Here is an 18250-nt window from a genome sequence, read left to right on the forward strand (position 1 = left end):
CAAAGGTCGTGAAAAAATCACCAATCTTGAATTTTCTCTTGAGCCTTCATCCCACCTTCAATTAAGTTGCTTCATAAAGTGGGCATAGTTTTCGGTAGGTGGTTTGGCTGAAGCATCTAAAGATTGTTTTACGTTCCAAAATCTTATTCCATCGCCAGCTTCTCAGCTGACACGAGCAACTATTATCACGGACATTGTTCACTGTACGTACAGAGAGGCATATGATCAATGGTTCAAAACAACAGCTAAACTGAAATTTTACGTTTTTTTGGTTAGTGCAAAAAGCACATTTATTACTTCGATTTCTTCACGTTTCTCGTTATGCTCATTAGTGCTTAAAGCAGTTAAAATTGAACTGTCACCTACCCACAAGAGTTGAATATAAACTGATAAACAGGCGCAAAGCAAAAAAAATAGTCCAGATAGTGTTTCACAATTATTTGCCTCTTTTTCAAAATTACTGATGAGAGAGTTTGAAAATTGCATTTTTAATGTCATCGTAATCGGTCGTGTGTCGCACACCCTTGTAATTGTCCTAAGTAGTAACCATACCGATATAAGAAATAAGCACCAATAATGGCGGTAAAATAGCCTTATATGGGCAACGAAAAAGCTTTTAACAATATAACAGCAATCTGAAAGCTTATCTGTTGTAAATCTATAAGTTTTAGGAATTTGCAATACACACTAGCACAAATAAACACTATCAATGAATAGCCGTATATTTGTCAAAGTCGGCATTAAAGCAGTCTCAAGAGCGACTAAAATGCTAATTAGCAATTGTAGTATGTTATAATGCGGGATTACAGAACACAAGCTTTCATTTAAAATTTTAACAGAATATTCGGAAGGTATAAATTTTTTTCTAATTTTATTATTGCTACGCCGAAGTACACCATTATAAATTGATAAATATACACTCAAGTCCCGTTTCATACGGTTAGTTTAATACCACTTTTTTTCTGCGAATTTTCAAAGCTGTGCGGTTTTCTTGTTTTGTTTTAGAAATTCACCAAGGTCGGAATCTGGTGTTACCTGAAAAGGTCAAGTTTTAAGCCCACTATTTCGATTTTCTTGATTTATTTCTTCGATCTATTTTCAAAAAGAAAATTAACATTGTAATTGTGATAACATCAGATCTCGACGTTTCAGGCATTTAAAAACATCAGGCGACATGCAAATTCTAAAAGTTATACGTCTTTTTATGCGAATTTCCAAAGTTATGTGGTACGTATCCCTCGGATAAAATGAGACTTGATTGTGTTATTGAAAACACTCAATTTGCCTCGAAAACCATTATCAATTCTGGTAAATAATTTATGTACAGAACAGCATCGTTGAGTCTTACTGAAGAGTCTATTCATCGTTGGCTTGAAGTCTTCCTCTTCATCCGCCACAGCCGCAACTGCTTCTGTTCGGTAGTTTGCCACTGATGGAGGCATATGGATGGTACGGATATTTGGTTCGATACAAGCTCCCGTTCGTTCAATGTGGGATTTCCATCCTGTGTCTATTGTTCATTTCCTGGGATAAAGACGATAGAAACCGAAGCCAATCATTACTCAAGATTACATTTAGGTACATCGTCCTGTGCAAAATAACGCGGAACCACTGAATTCCAACCGAAAACGATGAAATCAGTTCTGCAAAGTTTGTTTACACCATTTTTAGCGTTTGATGCTAGTATTTGTCTTACACTATGGTTTTGCGTTAAGTGAATTTTATAAATGTAAAGACCGAAATTTAGTGATAAAATGAATTTATTCTTTAGTATAAAGGACAAACAACCATGTGTTCGACCCATCTTGAATTCTTTGTCCAACATCCCATAACCCGGTATGGTAGCAATCCAACCAACTGTTTACGATTAGCTTTTGTTTACCAGAACAGTAAGTAAAATGATAACAGTAAGTAAATTTTTCAATCTGCTTGTGAAGCCTAGGATTTTAATAGACTCGTAGCAAATGATTCCAACGAGTTCCTCGAAGCAACCAGACATGGGCGTGTTTATTATATAGCCACTAAAACCGTAGTCAGGCAATACTTTGATCACAGACGAACAGATTTGCGATTCTGTAGCATATTTCAAAGCGACAACTAGAGTTCTTTCGTGTGTTTCGTTTATATCAGTTTAAACAATTTTCTGATCATATAGTTTATTCTGCATTTTAAATTTTTCTAGATAATATATATTTAAAAGCGCGATGTCCGCTCACTGAAAAAACAGGAAAAATTGTGCTATGTCTGTTTGTATATGTCTTCAATTATTCTATCACTAGGAGAATATGTGAAGCTTAATGTATAAACTTTGCATCTAGGATAATTTTCGACGATGTTCCATTGGTTGGTTCAAAGCTACTGAATATTATATGCTATGAATATCAAATGAACGTTAAAAGCTAGAAACGGTAATTAATTAGTGAACAGCATCATTTCTGTGAAGTCTGGTTTGTGATTGTCAGACAGCAGTTAATCGCAGTTGCACAAATCTCGCGGTGTAAACAGTCTTAAACATTCTCCAACCATAACCTAGAACATATTAAGTTATGCTTTGGAGGAAGAACTTCGGCCCATTGGATGATATCGGAGAATGTATATAAAGATAGAGATAGATGAAATTGAGAAACTGGATACTTGTCAAGAAGTACTTTCCCGAGGTAGCGCTCGAGTCTGCAAATCATCTCTAATTTGTGGCACTGTTAGACTAATTCATCTACCCTAGTGAGGATGAAAAATACAAAACATTTTTCTCCCACAACAGCGACTAATCAAATTCAATAATTGGTTGGATAGGAATAGACATTCTAGTAAAATTGAACTGTTTATTTTGAAGTAGAGCTCCTAGTTGTCAGATGTATTGACAGCAGCTTGATTTGAAATGTTTTCTTTTTCAGTGCTGAAAATTTCGTCACATTTCTTTCAAAGAAATTGTACTGGATGGATTAAACCCCTTCCAAAGTCCGACGTGGTCAGATTACAATATAGTGAATAGTTGAAATTGGATAAATCGACCGTGTGTAGCATTCTCGAACGTTTCCGTAGTCGAGCATTATAAAGACTGTCTCAGAAAGTATGGACGCACTTTGAATTCGCTGTAAATAATTCACAAGTGTTAGATATTCAAATTTTATTCGATATACTGATAATATTAGACTACAACAACAGAATATTATTCTCAACATTTGCTACTTGGCCATTGTAGACTAGCTGGCGCACCTATTTGCGAACGTTCCTCATTAAATTCCGTACAGACTTCTTGGCAACAAGTTTTGACACTTTTTTCCAATTTTTTTTGAACTGTTGAATGGTTTCGGCTGCCGAGACATGTTTCCTAAGATGTGCCTTCGTTAATGCCTAAAATTCCTCAATTGGTCGAAGTTGTGGGCAATTTGGTGGATTCATGTCTTTTGGTACGAAAGTGACATTTTTGGTAGTATACCATTCTACCGTTGATTTCTAGTAGTGGCAAGAATCAAGATCTGGCCAGAAGACAACAGGATCCTTGTGGCTTCGAATCATGGGTAGAAGTCATTTTTGTAAACATTCCTTGATGCATATTTCGCTGTTCATTGAAGCAGTGGTGATGAAGGGTTTCGAAATCTTACCGCAGCTACAAATTGCTTGCCAGACCATAGCTTTCTTACCAAATTTTTCGACTTCAATCGATGTCTCGGACTGGTTTAACATTTGCCCTTCTTGCGCCGTATAATATTGTGATCTCGGCAAGGATTTTTAATCGCGTTTCACGTAGGTTTCGTCGTCCATGATTATACAGTTCAAATTTCCAGCAAGAATCGTATTGTACAGCTTTCGAACCCTCGGCCTGATCGATGCTTCTTGTTTCGGACAACGTTTTGGTTGTTTCTGCTTTATATAGGTTCGAATATTCAAACGTTCTTTAGCACGAAGAACATTTGACTTCAAACTGCCCACTTTTCTGGCCACATCCCGAACTGAAATCTCCTTCTATTGCTCGAACGCCTTCAGTATACGTTTATCCAACTGAGGGTTAGCTGGACCTTTTTTCGACCCGTTTTCGGTTTATCCTTAAAGGAGTTATCCTCACCGAACTTCCTGCATTTCGCACGGCTTTTTCACTTACTCCTTCCATTTTCGCTATCTTTCTCAGTGACAGTCCGCGTTCTGTGCACCATTTGTACACAATTTTTTGACGTTGTTCTACTGAAAGTCCACGAATTTCGAAACAAACTAATGAAAACGAATAAACAACTGCACAAGTGGTTAGAGAAGAGTGTAAACAACAGGAGGCAGTCAGTTCGCTTTCTCATCTCATCCAAGTCAGTCGATTAAACAAAACCGCTTACGTTCGGGACTGAAGAAACCAAGTACAGTATTGTGTAGTGAACAATAGAACGACCTCGAAATGAGTGAACCAAACGAACAAAAGCTACCGCCGACATGAAAGAATACAATTGTTGTTGACTTCAGACAGTGCAAAATGCGACCTTCGATACGAGAACTTGAAGGTTTGCTTAAGGAGCAAATGCATCTTGACATTAAACGTGTACATTTACTTCAATTCAATAAGACAAATAATGTTGTTTATATCCAGTTCTATAAAGAGTTGGATACAATTCAATTCGCTAAAGACAATGTCCACTATGTGGAGCATGAAAATATCAAGAACAACATTCCAGTATATATGGAAGATGTGCTATAGATGTGCGTGTGCATGATCTTCCTTCAAGCGTAATCTATCCTTATATTCGCAAAACTATGTCCCAATACGGAGAGATTCTCTCTATCGAAAAAGAAAAGTGGAAGAATTTTTTCCCCGGTATTCTAAATGACGTACGTTTGTTACGCATGCGCTTGAGAAGGCCTATACCTTTTTATGTGACGTTCGGTCAGGATACAAGAATCCCGTGCAAATCACTTGTTACCTATGACAATCAGGCCACATATTAATATTACCAAAAAGCTGTTCACTACGGTAAGCCATGTGATAAACTGGACACGGAGACAACTACACCAAACAAACTGCCCCTCAATCCTCACAGGAGGAAAATGGAAGATCCTCTTCCCCTAGAGAAAGGGTGAAAACGAGATCCAATACAAAAAAAAAAAATTTATCTAAAAATTCAGCTTAATCGGCCACGTAAAGCTTGTACGCAAATAGGTCTGAATAAAATATCTTTAACCCTCAGGGTACGGACTGGGTTACCGTAACCCGAGCGAAATTTGAAAGAAGCGCCATACGAAGAGAAGTCGGCGAGGGGGGTCCGGACCAGGGGGGGAAAAACTTATAGGTACACACTATTAGAGGCCCAAGCGGCAGAGTCAGTCTCCGCTTTGTGTCCGAGCTAGACACATATAAACATTGTGCTCGGGTGTGGTACACCCAGTCCGTATCGAACGTTACAAAATTCAAAATTTTCAAAAAAATTAAGTTTTAATTTTCGTCTATTTGCCGCTGAGGAATAAAAAGGTAAGTAAGAATACGTACTCTTTACTTAATTTTGTAGATTCTAACCTCAAAATAACGCGTTGTACATGGTGTAAGCGAAGTATTGTAGTAGATCTCAATCACTTCAACGTACGTCTCATATCGAAATCTTTGCTGCTCGTAGTGAATTATAACTCATTAAATTTTGTTTCTTGTAATTTTTTGTTAAAGAACACGCATTAAAAACATGGCAACGCGTCGAATCACTCGAAGCGTTGCTGCTTTGGAGGAGTTGTACAAGGAAAACGAGGAGGACAGCGTTACAGAGAATGACAGTGACACCGACGACGCCGTAGGTGCGGAAGAGGAAAGTTCTCACGATTCTGAAACAGACGCAGAATCTGAAGGAAAGCCATTGTCAGGCGAAGAAGAAGCAGCTGCTCCGAGAGGCGCCAATATTATGTAACATGACTTGCGGCAATATTATGTAACATGACTTGTGTAACTTTTTAATAATAAATATTCGCCTTTAACAATTATGTTTGGTATTTATTTATATGATACTACTCAACAATATCTGAGAAACAATTTTTTTACGCTCAAAGTAATTAATTTTAACCTTTATCATCATAAATCAACGAAACAACGTTTTTTCGCTAGCTCGAAAAAACGCGTATTTTCATTTTTCAAAAAAAATATAGTTTTTGGAATAAATCAGAAAACCGTTATGGACATTTGTAAGAACTACTTTTTACCTTTCAAATGCGAGTTATACAATGTTAATATTTTTTTTTTCAAAAAGTTACAGCATTTTGAAAAAAAAAAAACGTTTTTTACAAAAAAAAATCAAGACCCGTTCACATTTTTCATTATAATTTTTTTTCAATCAGTTAAATGATTAATCTGACAACTCTATTATATTTTTGAGACAATTTCACACAAAATAAAAAAAAATTATTCAAATTGACAAAGTACAGCTCGATATACACCCAATCAAAGTCACCGGGTTAGGCTAACCCTGTCCGTACTGAACGTAACTTTTTTATAGTCCGTACCCTGAGGGTTAAAAAAAAAGGACGCAGCCATGAAAATTGACAGATTCTGAACCATTGCGAAATGGTAGCGGTTTTTTTTTGCGTCCATACTTTCTGGGACAGTCTTTAGTAGGCGTTATAGTACAACTAATATCGTTTTTACTTGAGAAAACTAAAACTGACTCAGGGTAGTTTTACCAAGAAAACACTTCACGAAACGGTGCTTGGTTCGCACCTAGCAATAGAGGTGTGAGCAAACCCGAAATCAGAATCAGGTTCGGAGCTGACTCAAATTTTAGTCCGCCAACATTGAAACTAGCCTTGAAAAAAAAATACAGGGTTGTGTATGAGACACGATCGATAATGACAATAAAAATGCAATTTTGAAATTCTCTCATCAACAGTTTTGAATTTGAAAAATATTCACATAATTGTGAAACACTAACGTTACTAATATAACATATCATCGTAAATCGCGTTAAGAAGCATTAATTTCGTTCGTGGAGATCTGTTTACGACCAGCGCAACCGCAAACTAATCTAATGTTCATCGATAAATCATATAATTCCATCTTCAAATCAAGTAAAGCATTTTCTGCAACCCATAGTGCCTACAGCTACTTGCCGGGCCGCACGTATGTTTTTAAAACAATAGTTTGACTATTGGCAATCCAAAAAATATTATGTAATTCAAGCAGTGTTGGTGATTGCCGAAAATTGGACAGAAGCTGCTATATTGCTATCTGTATTGTATACAACATTTTCAATCCGGTAGAAGATGCTACAAGAACTCGAGTCTCTCAATGCATGAACCGCGAGAGAATTTTTCTACATTTCTTCGCTCCACTTCATACTCTGAGTATTTCACGGCCCTTAAAAAATTTTACGGTCTGATAATGATCGTTGCTGTGTGGAATTTCCCAAGAGAGAATCGAAAGTTGACAATTATCGCAGAAAATCGAATCGATGATTCAACTTGATGATTCTCATACTAGGTTGCAATATTTCAAAGCCCTTGTGTGGAGCATTCACAGATATTTTCATAGACACAATTTATACAAAGATTATATGCACATAGTTAGAATAAGCGGCAATAGTAAAATGATTCTATCGCAATTGTCAACTGCCTGTATAGAATCGGATCGCGAAACGAGAATAAGCGACCGTTTGTTGCTTCAGAGAGGATCCCCACAGCAGCGTGCTAACCTTTGATTCTCAGAAATATCATCGAGAGAAATTCGCTCTCGCACTGGTGTCTATTCTATGTTAAATGAGCCATGCCGGGTTTTTGTGAGCGTTCTTTGATACGATAAAAGCCATCCTTGAATTCAAGTATAATTCGAATTTTCGTGTTGAGCATTAAGGGCTGAGGCCAGTAGATCGCGTATAACCAGGTGGCTCGCTCTAAAGCAAAGCCTACGATTCTACTGACACCACGAATCCTTCCAGGTCGGGGCTCGAACATACAACAACTGGTTTGTAAGACCAGCGCCCTATGCATTGAACCGCTAACCCGGGACAGGTGGCTCGCTCTGCGTATCACATTTCCCTCCATGCTCTCTCGCAAATGTGCAAAATGACTCTCGATGTGACCGGGTGGCCCAAGAAAGTTTTGATATTTTCGGTAACAAGTTTGATTACATCACATAAAATCCAACAAAGCTACCGCTTGTTTGGCAGCCTTTCTGAGCAGATTTTATTTCTCTTCATGTTTCGTTACGTTTCCAGGTAACAAGAGCAGAAAAAAATGGTGCGTCTCTAGAAATCGACTTATTTTCACAAAAATAACATTTACTTCATTTTATCATCTTCATCAAAACTTAATCGCATCTAAACTAAATTATCTAGACATTGTCGGGATGGATTCTTGATCCATACTTTTGAAGGCGAGATATTCAATGAAAAAGTTGAGAGACGGCGTTTTCAGCTATGCAATTCTTCCTTCAGAAAAAAAGACTTTCCCGACCGCTAACGTCAATGAACTAGTCTGAAATTTTCACAGAATAATCTAAACTAATTTTCTAAGAGATTGTCCGTTAGGTTTTTTTATATTCGTCACCGTTTCTGAGAAAATCAGATTTGAAGCGTGAAAATAGCCCTCTAAAACGCCCTAAAACACACTGACCTCAGCCCTTAAGACGTTTCTAATCGTTATCAGTTTCATTGGTGTTCAGTTTCTGTTTTCCTCAACTCATCCAACATTCCCCTTGCTCACATGAAATTGGTTTTTTGCTTGCCGGGCGAGAGAGAAGTGAACATGGTGGTAGCCCTAGTAACTCAATCACACGCCCGTGAATCAAATGCAGTGAACATTCACATAAACGAACACATATTTGGCATACCGCGCCGCACTGCACACATGTTAAATGTGACCAATCCATCAACAAATCGCATCAAATGAGGTTCAAAAAATTGTGTATTGGCCTGCTAGTTTCCGTAGAATCAACAGATTCAATATACTTAAGCGAACACGGTCTGCAGCAGATGGAAACAAAAAGCAAGCATCCAGATGGAAGCAAAAAGCGAGCGACAAGCACCTGTTTCGTTGGCAGTTGGCTGCGAATTGAATTTAAAATTGTAAGATGGCATATATTTATAGATACCCTTTTGTGTGAACGTTCATGCGATGCAGAAGAGAACGATCGAAACCGTCGACCGTGCACGAAAAATCAATAGAATGACATTATTTTTGTCTGCTAAGATTGGTTAGTTAAAACAGGTCAATTTTAACAAATTTTTAATAGTATGTTATTGAAATACGGAAACGACGTTGCAATATATATTTAAGTTAAAAGTTTCCGAATCGATTGGTTGTTAAATTATATCAATCCATCAACAAATAACTGAGTTATTATCGTTCAAAATTATGACAGAAAAAGGTCACGCCGTTATTTTTGAAACGAAAGCGACATAAGAATCGGAAGCTACATTTGAAGATGTTGAGAATAGTTAAGTCAAATCCAGGACAGTCGGATGATGATATAGTCAAGAAATTTAATGCCGACCAAATCCCCGTCAAAGGGATTCTTCTGCGAAAAGGATTTCGTTCTTATCGAATCAGTAAGCAACCAAAGAGAACTGAAACAGAATCTAGTGGCCAAAAGATGTTCAATGTGGTTGTTACGATGCACGAAGTATGCATCCCCAAGGACGATGAATGCGAAGGGTGTGAATATTAATAAAACTGACATGCTTCTTTCAAAGCTCCGAGTATCAATAACCATTTGTATTAGTTGATTGATTGTGTTAGTTGATTGATTGCTTCATTTCTAGATTTGTAAAGGTGAATCAATATTAAAGTATTACTTTTTGACAACAAACGTTTTCTACAACACAAATAGCGATGATCAAATGAGAATAAAACAATACAAAAAAACGTGATTAATCCACCTAGCAGTGAGATGATACCTTTTTTTTATCAATACGCATGTGTTTTTGCATGGATATTCTTCGGTGTTTTAGTTCTCATGACATTATTTTAATTATCGTCGTTTTAAACGGCAAATTGAGATTTTAATCACTCATTACCCTGTAATGCCGAAACTGCAAAACATATCGAATTTCAATCTTAGCGTGTGACAATCGATTGAACATTCCATGAGATGTCGAAGTAAGTTCCACTTTAGAGTTTTTCGTCATTATTTATGGTACTTCCAGAGCCGGTATTCAGGAATTAGCATAGCCCAAAATGATTCGAATGGCCATAAATTATTACGCCAAACAATTTACATGAAACTCATCATCTGTAATTCCAGAATCGGATAAAATTCACCGATTTTGTATGGGACCTTAAGTCCTGTAATATTTGTTTTTAAAGTTCGATTTGGTCTTTTTTGAGAAAATGATTGAGCTTTGAGAATCGATTCGATACTGGAACCGGAATTCTAAAATCAGTGTAGCCGAAATCAGTTAAAATCACCTGAGGAGTGTGTAGACATCTTTGAGAAATTGTAGTGCGAATTAAAATTTGGGGGTACATTCCGAATCCAAAAACGAATACCGCTCAAACTGAAATAAATTTATTTGGTAATCGACTATCCAAATCTGCAAACCCGATAAACCTGATTAATTTATGTGAAATGGACATTTTTATACTAATCACCCTGCATTTTCTAAACCGGAAGTCGGATCTGACTAAAAAGTAAGAGGTTTTATAGGATTTTAAGACCTCTCATTTGAATCATAGATGATTCTTAGATTTCATTTGAATCTTAGATCGGTTCAGCCATCTACGAGAAAAATTAATTGCATTATTTTAATTTCGTTTCACATATCATCCTGTGGTTCCGCAATCAGAAGTCGGATTCAAACGTAATTCAGGAACCTTGTTTGGGAGTATACGACTTTTCATATGAATCTGAGTTTGTAGAAAACTGTTTAAACATCTCCGAGAAAAATGAGTGAACTTATTTGTCACACACGCATTTGCTGATCTCGACGAACTGAGTCGTATGGTATATGGAAGTCATGTTCTTCCAGCATTTATTGCTGTAAATAGTTTAAATCAATATAATTATGGAATTACTTCCAACTCGATAACGCTGGTATCATCTGATTTACATATGCATATTCGAAAGATTATGTTGCCAAAAATGAACCGTGCTAAAATTGGTCCGAGGCAAATTGTCATAAAAAAGGATGCTGTACATAGTCTTTTTGGTACTTAGAAACAATTATATGTAACAGTATAAAAAATCGTGTTTCATGTTGCTCCCAAGCATTGCTTTTTCATACAGCGCTCAAAATTCCTTCTACTGGAATAAGGCTTACACAAAAATATCGATATCTCCGTTAAAAATGGACGGATTTTAACAATCTATGGCTTGTTGAATAGGTATTACCGAGCGAAATCTAAGTCTGGAAACATATTCCGTTTTCAAGGTCAAATGTGACAGATACTGTCAAAAAACTGAAAATTTTGACATAAAACTTCGTATAACTCAAAAAGTAAACATCCGATCTCAAAACCATTCAATAGCGTTTTGGGTGACGGGGAGACCTTTCATTTGCGACTAGTTTGATCAAAATCGGTCCAGCCATCTCTGAGATCTCGACCTCTTAGTTGACAACACACATACAGTTACACACACATATACATACACACACGCAGACATTTGCTCAGTTCGTCGAGCTGAATCGATTGGTATATGACATTCGGCCCTCCGGGCCTCGGAAAATTTTTCGAAAGTTTGAGCGAATTCTATACCTATTTTTTATATATATAAAAAAAGGTAAAACAGTGTATCGGTGAAATTGAAAAAAAGTGTTTCACAAATAACATAAACTTTAAGTCAGCTCTGAGGTTTGTTCAAGTTTACACTAAGCTGTTTAATTTGAACTGCTCTGTTGGCAGACCTTGTTAGTTGGTGGATATATTAATCTACTTTGGGACTACAAGTCCCCGGCTTCCGCTTCCGGACGCACCGGTAATAGTGAAGATTTCTCAAAAGGTTAAATCGATTTTCACAAATCACGATTCAAACTAAAGCTCTCATTGTCTTAAAATATGCAATTTCATTCAGATCCGATTTCCGGTTTCGAAATTAGAGGGCGATGAGCGTAAAAACATTCAAATCGTCATTCAAAATGACGATGCAAAACTGGTACGCGTCGGTCCGTGTGGCTTCGCTCCGATCGCATCGTGATTTGTTCAATTTCGTATAGCGTGCAGGGTTGTTACATATAAATTCATATTTTTCAGGTGAAAAAATGTAAATTTGTGAATCTTTTATTCAATTTGTACCTACTTGTTAGTGTTATTACAAAATCATGCTTTCATAGGGTAAAAAGTGTTTAAAATTGCACACCGTCATTTAGAGCGACGATGCAAAAAATAGTAAAATTCTTCTAGATTTGGCTCAAAACTGATTAAATTTGTAGGCTATATTAGTTACTAAAAGAACCGACTTCGGTCAAGTTCCAATTTCCAGCATTACCGGAAATAGTGGTCAAAAACTCTAAAACGAGAATCACTCAATTTTCTCAAAGATGATTTGATCGATTTTCACAAACTTAGGCTCAAACAAAAGTTTCTATAGTCTCATAGATTGCTATTTAATTTCATCCAGGGCTTCCGGTTCCAGATCTATACAGGAAAGAGTGTTTAATCATTTAGTGCGACGATGCAAAATATGTATAGAAAAATTCTTATTAATTTGACATAACTGTTTATAAATTGAAAAGATTATGTTAGTTTATACCCAACTTAAAGTTACTTATTTTATTCAAGACTGAAAAAAAAATTCTTGACAAAATCTTCTATTTTTTTTTTGTTTTCAATTATAGAGGCTTTAACATCTTAGGTCATTCGCCTCTTCGGACCAGAAAATCTTTCTGGCCCTATGTGCGGGGTTGGGAATCGAACCCAGGCGGGCTGCGTGAAAGGCATCGATTATCCCATCACGCTATACCCGTCCCCAAAATCTTCTATTGATATTTTTGAAAATATAAGTAATAAGAGAAAGGCGTTATTACAGCACTAGGTGGATTATACAAGGTTTTTATTGTAGATTTACATGTATGTAAACATGTATGTTTCGCACCGTCGGCGCCAGGAAAAAATCGGCGAGGAATATCGGTGGCAACCAAATGGATTTTATCCCGGATCCGGGATTCCCATACATGCACAAACCGGCAGCTCAGTCATCGCCGATGAGGAAAAAAACGTCCCGGATAGTCCCGGATGGTCCCGGATGGTCCCGTCCCGGTCGTCCCGGAATAGTGCGAAAAGGCTTTTAACCATGCAATGATTCTGTACGCTAAGAATCGGCTGTGAAGTCTGGTGAAACAGAAAAGTCAAATTCCACAAAAGGAATGTAATATCAGGTTTACGACAACTGGCTTGTAAGTCCAGCGTTCTATACATTGAACCATCATCTTCACCTTAGCAACTTACCATTATGTCGGGCCACTCCAACATCCTGAAGTACCACCGCGGCCAGATCGGCTTTCTGACGGGCACCGGTATAGCGTTCCGGATTCAACAATATTCGCAGCGGTCGGTACTGTTTACTCAGACAAAGAGTGCCCAAGTTTTCGGTGGCGATGTCGTGAATCGTTTGAAGTGAGTCCTCAACTGCCTCCTGTGAATAAAGTAAACATTTTTTGTGAGTGATGTAACTGATTGAAACGAATCGATTCTATTTTAATCGGGGACTTTTCTTTCGAAGTACACCCGAACGAGTGACAAGAAAACAGACGATAATAAACGATATATAAATCGATAATTGTTTTATTATTTACTGCAATATGAATAAAAGGAATTGTCGAAGCGGTTAAAAGATTTTTTCACGCTCATTTGTAATTTGGTTTCGTAGAATGAAAATCGAGAAAATGTCTATTAATATTACTTCTTGATAAATTAGAATGGATAAGTTTGAGTTTACTAATATTAACTTCATAGAACTGCTCTCAGAAGAAAAAACATACTCTCTTTTCATACTGCGTTCCACAACGACGGACGACAAAAAAAATTTTGAATGAAAGAATCGTGCAAAAGGATTTGTTTCGGATTTTGTCCTGTTTAAAGATGTCGGATTTTTCGAGTTATTCAATTATTCAATAATCGAACATAATTTTTCAAATTAATCGATTAAATTTTACACTATTCGAGCAATCGATCGATTATTCGACATCTTTAGTTCGGTGTTTGCATTAAAGGATTGTTTTGTTCAATTCATGCAAAGAACATGTTTTCAAACGATTTTTGCATTGCGCTCAATGTTTCAATCCGGGGTTTACTTTCCAAAATATTCGAAAATTAATTATCAAACTAAGTTGCATTTATCCGATCCGATCAATCGTTTATATATCATAATGAAGCCGCGAATAAATCCTTGCAACCAGAGTTGCTAGGTTATTTTTGCCGGGCTTCACTTTCAGTGAGCAAAAAAAAAATAATAAAGGTCTCCCCAATTATCGTACAGAGGCCAAAAACCTTAAAGGTCTAGCGAAATCTGACAATATCTAGGAAAATTTGGAAAATCTGGGAAAATTTGGAAAATCTGGGAAAATTTGGAAAATTTGGGAAAATTTGGAAAATTTGGGAAAATTTTGAAAATCTGGCAAAAGATCTGGTTAGTTTGAGTGTCTGCCGAAGCGAGATAAATCTGGCAACCTGGCAACGCTGCTTGCTACTCAAGAATCGTTTTGGATTCGAGATGGATTTTTTTATTAAAGAATGGTGGTTCTCTATTCTTTTTAATATATATTAACGTGATCGATTTTATTAGAGATTATACAATTTAAATGCGTGTTTTGAACAGTTTTTAGAAACATACACAAAATGAATAATCAATCAATATATATATATATAAAAATGCAGAGATCATTCTTTGTAATCGCATCACGTAAGAACGGATGGACGGATTGAGATGATTTTTTTTGTTTGATCAGTTTTTACCCCCACCGGGTTCGTACATCAAAAAAATTAAGAAAACTTACCGGAAAAGTGGGAAAAACCAATAAAGTTATTTTGTATGGATAATGGAATTTTCCACTGAAAAAGTCGCCAATGATTGCTAGATCATCGATAGGTGTTTGGCGCATAACGAGTTGCATAAGTGTTTGGCCGTCGAAGAAAGGAACACTAGATCGTTGAAAAAATCTTTTTGCGCGCAACGAGTTGTTTTGTGTGAAGTTTTCACAGGCATACTTGATGTATATGATCTGTTATTTCGAGCCACGTGTTTAATTGGGTATCAAAATAATTGTTTGCAAAATGACTTGGTGGAATGTATACTACTGTTCTAGCAGGAGCAAAAGTTCTGATTTCGTTTACTAGATGCAATATGTGCCATGTTATCAGTTAGATGAATAATATTGGTCATCGTGGGCGTGAGTTAAACAAATGAAATTTCAAAAAAAATTAATGATACGATTCCGCTGTTGAAACAATGAGGCGTAGATAGGCGCACATAATAAATGGCAATCAAATGCCAAACAGTAGATGATGATTTGCGTAAATATTTGATTTTAAGTTGCTTATTTTTGTGAAGTCTTTTCAAATTGGTAAGATAAAGATCAAATTAAAATTATAGCGGAGTTTCCCCAAGCAATCAAAAGTTTCTCAAATCAATAGTTTCACAATATATGAAAATAATCACTTTTTTGTTGCTTCAAAATAGACGAGGAGTTTCTGGCAACTTGAAGGTACAGAACAAGTTTTGAGCTATTTTTTTCAGCTGCACCGAGCTATAGTTCGTTCAGTTGCGTTTGGTTAATTTTGAACGGCGGATTATGACTTGAAAACGAGTGGCTTAGGATATTATTCATTTACTTTGAAAGTAGCTTAAGACAAATCATTCGCTCTTTCCAAACTTTGGGTTACTTGAACAAATACATATTAGCTAAAAAAGAGGACGACAACTGGTATTTTTATTTCACATATTTTTTTTTTGTTTCGATTATAGAGGTCTTAACCTTAAGGTCATTCGCCTCTTCGGGCCAGAAAAATTTTCTGACCCTATGTGTGGGGTTGGGAATCGAACCCAGGCGGGCTGCATGAAAGGCATCGACTTACCCATCACACTATACCCGTCCCCCCTATTTCACATATTCGTTTCACTACAACAGAAGTATTACACATTTTTCCTTCAATTTTGTATGATATTGAATATCAGATGTTAACTTATTCCTTAATTTTATACGGAGTACTCAGCAAAACGATGTGGTGACTCAACTAATGATATGACTATGATTATTTGACGGCTTCAGTGTTCATGTACAAGTTAAAGAACACTACATGGATAAAATTATCGTTTTTACTATTGAATGTAGAATTTATTGCTAAATTTTCTGTTCAAAGATTGATCCTGTAATGGCAATGCTATGAACATTCTTCAAAAATGATTATGTAGAATGATCAAATTAGAGAAGAAGCATTTTTGGACAAACAATTTAAAAAAAAATCCTTCCGATAATCTCCAAGGATTTGCCGTTAAATTTTAATCATCTCAGGACCACTCTTATTCTAATATGTCGTCACCATTGGTTGGAAAGTGATCTGCTATATATGTTTGATGCATTCGAAGATGACAATTTGTGTGGAAAATAATATGTCGTCTCTGAATTCGTTACAACCGTTCATTGTAGACCAAGTAGTCATCGTGGGCCACATAATGGAGAGAAACGTCAACGACATTAGACGTTTGACCACTCTGCCGTCCGAAATTATAAATTACAAAAAATCATTTTAGGCGAGACGAAGTTCGACGGGTCAGCTAGTGACTGATAAAAAGTAAATCGATACGCCACTCGCACGCCGCTAGTACACCTCTAGTGAGGGGAATCAGAAATCATTGAGAGCGATATTTTTAAACTTCTATAGAGAACAGTTGGTGCAAGTACTATCATAGTAGTCGGTCGTGTTAAAAAATAACGTCAAATAGAACTCAAAAGGAGAAGAGATACCGTGCAGAAATACCTTGATGTTACTAATTCTCGGTTGATTTTTCATTAGGGCGTATAAGCAAATGACAGTTTCTCTTTAATCACTCTCTCTTTCGATTATTGTGATGTGATTAAAAAGATTTTCTTTGATATCACTATTCTGTTTGAAAGTCGAAAATTTCGGGTATCATTTCATGCATATAGTTGAGTGATAAAGGTGGAAACCGCTTGGTAATTAATAGAAGAGAAAGTAAACAAAGAGAAACTGTCACTTGATTATACGCCCTTTTGAAAAATCAACCGAGAATTGTGTTTACAGGATTGACTATAAATGTTGGAATGATTTTGTCGGCTTTGAATCCTTGAAATCTGTCAGCCAATTCGTCTTTAATTTTTGCCTTTCTCTATAGAAAGGTATTAGAATTGCTGGAAAAATCGACTTTTGAACGGAGCCTCGGAGACCCATAGTGTTATATAGTGTTATAGTGAGATCGGAAAACGTCTGTGTGTGTATGTGTGTGCACTTTTCGAACATAGCTACTATCGGGCCATTGATCAAGTTCAAAGATCAAATGACTGTGACTTTTGGTTCCGAAGATATGATTGTATAAGTGACGTAACCGACAAAACGCGCTTTATTTTACTCGTTCAATTTTCTCAGAGATGGCTGAACCGGTTTTAACAAACTTGTGCTCGTTTGAAAGCTACTGTCGAGTCATTGATCAAGTTCAAAGATCAAATGGCTGTGACTTTTGTGCCGGATATATGATGGTATAAGTGACGTAACCGACAAAACGCGTTGTATTTGAACGCGCTCAATTTTCTCAGAGATGGCTGAACCGATTTTAATAAACTTAGGCTCGTTTGAAAGCTACTATCGGACCATTGATCAAGTTCGAAGACCAAATGGCTGTGATTTTTGGTTCCGGAGATATAATGGTATAAGTGACGTAACCGACAAAACACGTTGTTTTTTACCGCTCTAATGTATACAAGGGTGCCAATATTTTGGGATCACCTCTAATTTCGTAAAGTGCTACTGTTCGAAAGTTTAAGCACCTCGAAAAAAGTGCTCATGCAAAATTTGAGCTAAATCGGACATGGATAAGGGGTGCTGCCCAGCGGTTAAAGTTTGAAAATTTTCGATCTTGAAAAAGCACCATAGCGGTCAAACGTCGAGATTTAGTGTTATCTAAAAAAAATTTTTTTTTTTTAAATCGACTTTCTGGGACTTAGAAAATATATTAACTTGATATTTTTTGACTCCCAGAAGTCCCAGAAAGTCGATATTTTCAAAAAAAAAAATTTTTTTTTTGAGATGACACTAAATCTTGACGTTTCATGCAATTCTGAGACTTTTGGCATCAATAATTTTTTTTCGATTTCGAAAATTTCATGTACCTATGGTGATTTTTCAAGAT

General features: G+C 36.5%; 1 protein-coding gene across 5 annotated transcripts in view; it reads right to left on the bottom strand.

Annotated features, from left to right (window-relative positions):
- LOC131429780 (probable G-protein coupled receptor CG31760) overlaps positions 1 to 18250 on the bottom strand; it is a 228585-nt gene that overhangs the window by 91498 nt on the left and 118837 nt on the right. For all 5 annotated transcript variants that reach the window (XM_058594124.1, XM_058594123.1, XM_058594121.1 and 2 more), the window contains exon 3: positions 13336 to 13522. In XM_058594124.1, the coding sequence (XP_058450107.1) occupies positions 13336 to 13522 (187 nt within the window). The remainder of the gene's footprint in view (positions 1 to 13335; positions 13523 to 18250) is intronic.

Source organism: Malaya genurostris, chromosome 2, assembly GCF_030247185.1.
Source record: "Malaya genurostris strain Urasoe2022 chromosome 2, Malgen_1.1, whole genome shotgun sequence".
In the NCBI taxonomy this organism is placed as follows: Eukaryota; Metazoa; Arthropoda; class Insecta; order Diptera; family Culicidae; genus Malaya; species Malaya genurostris.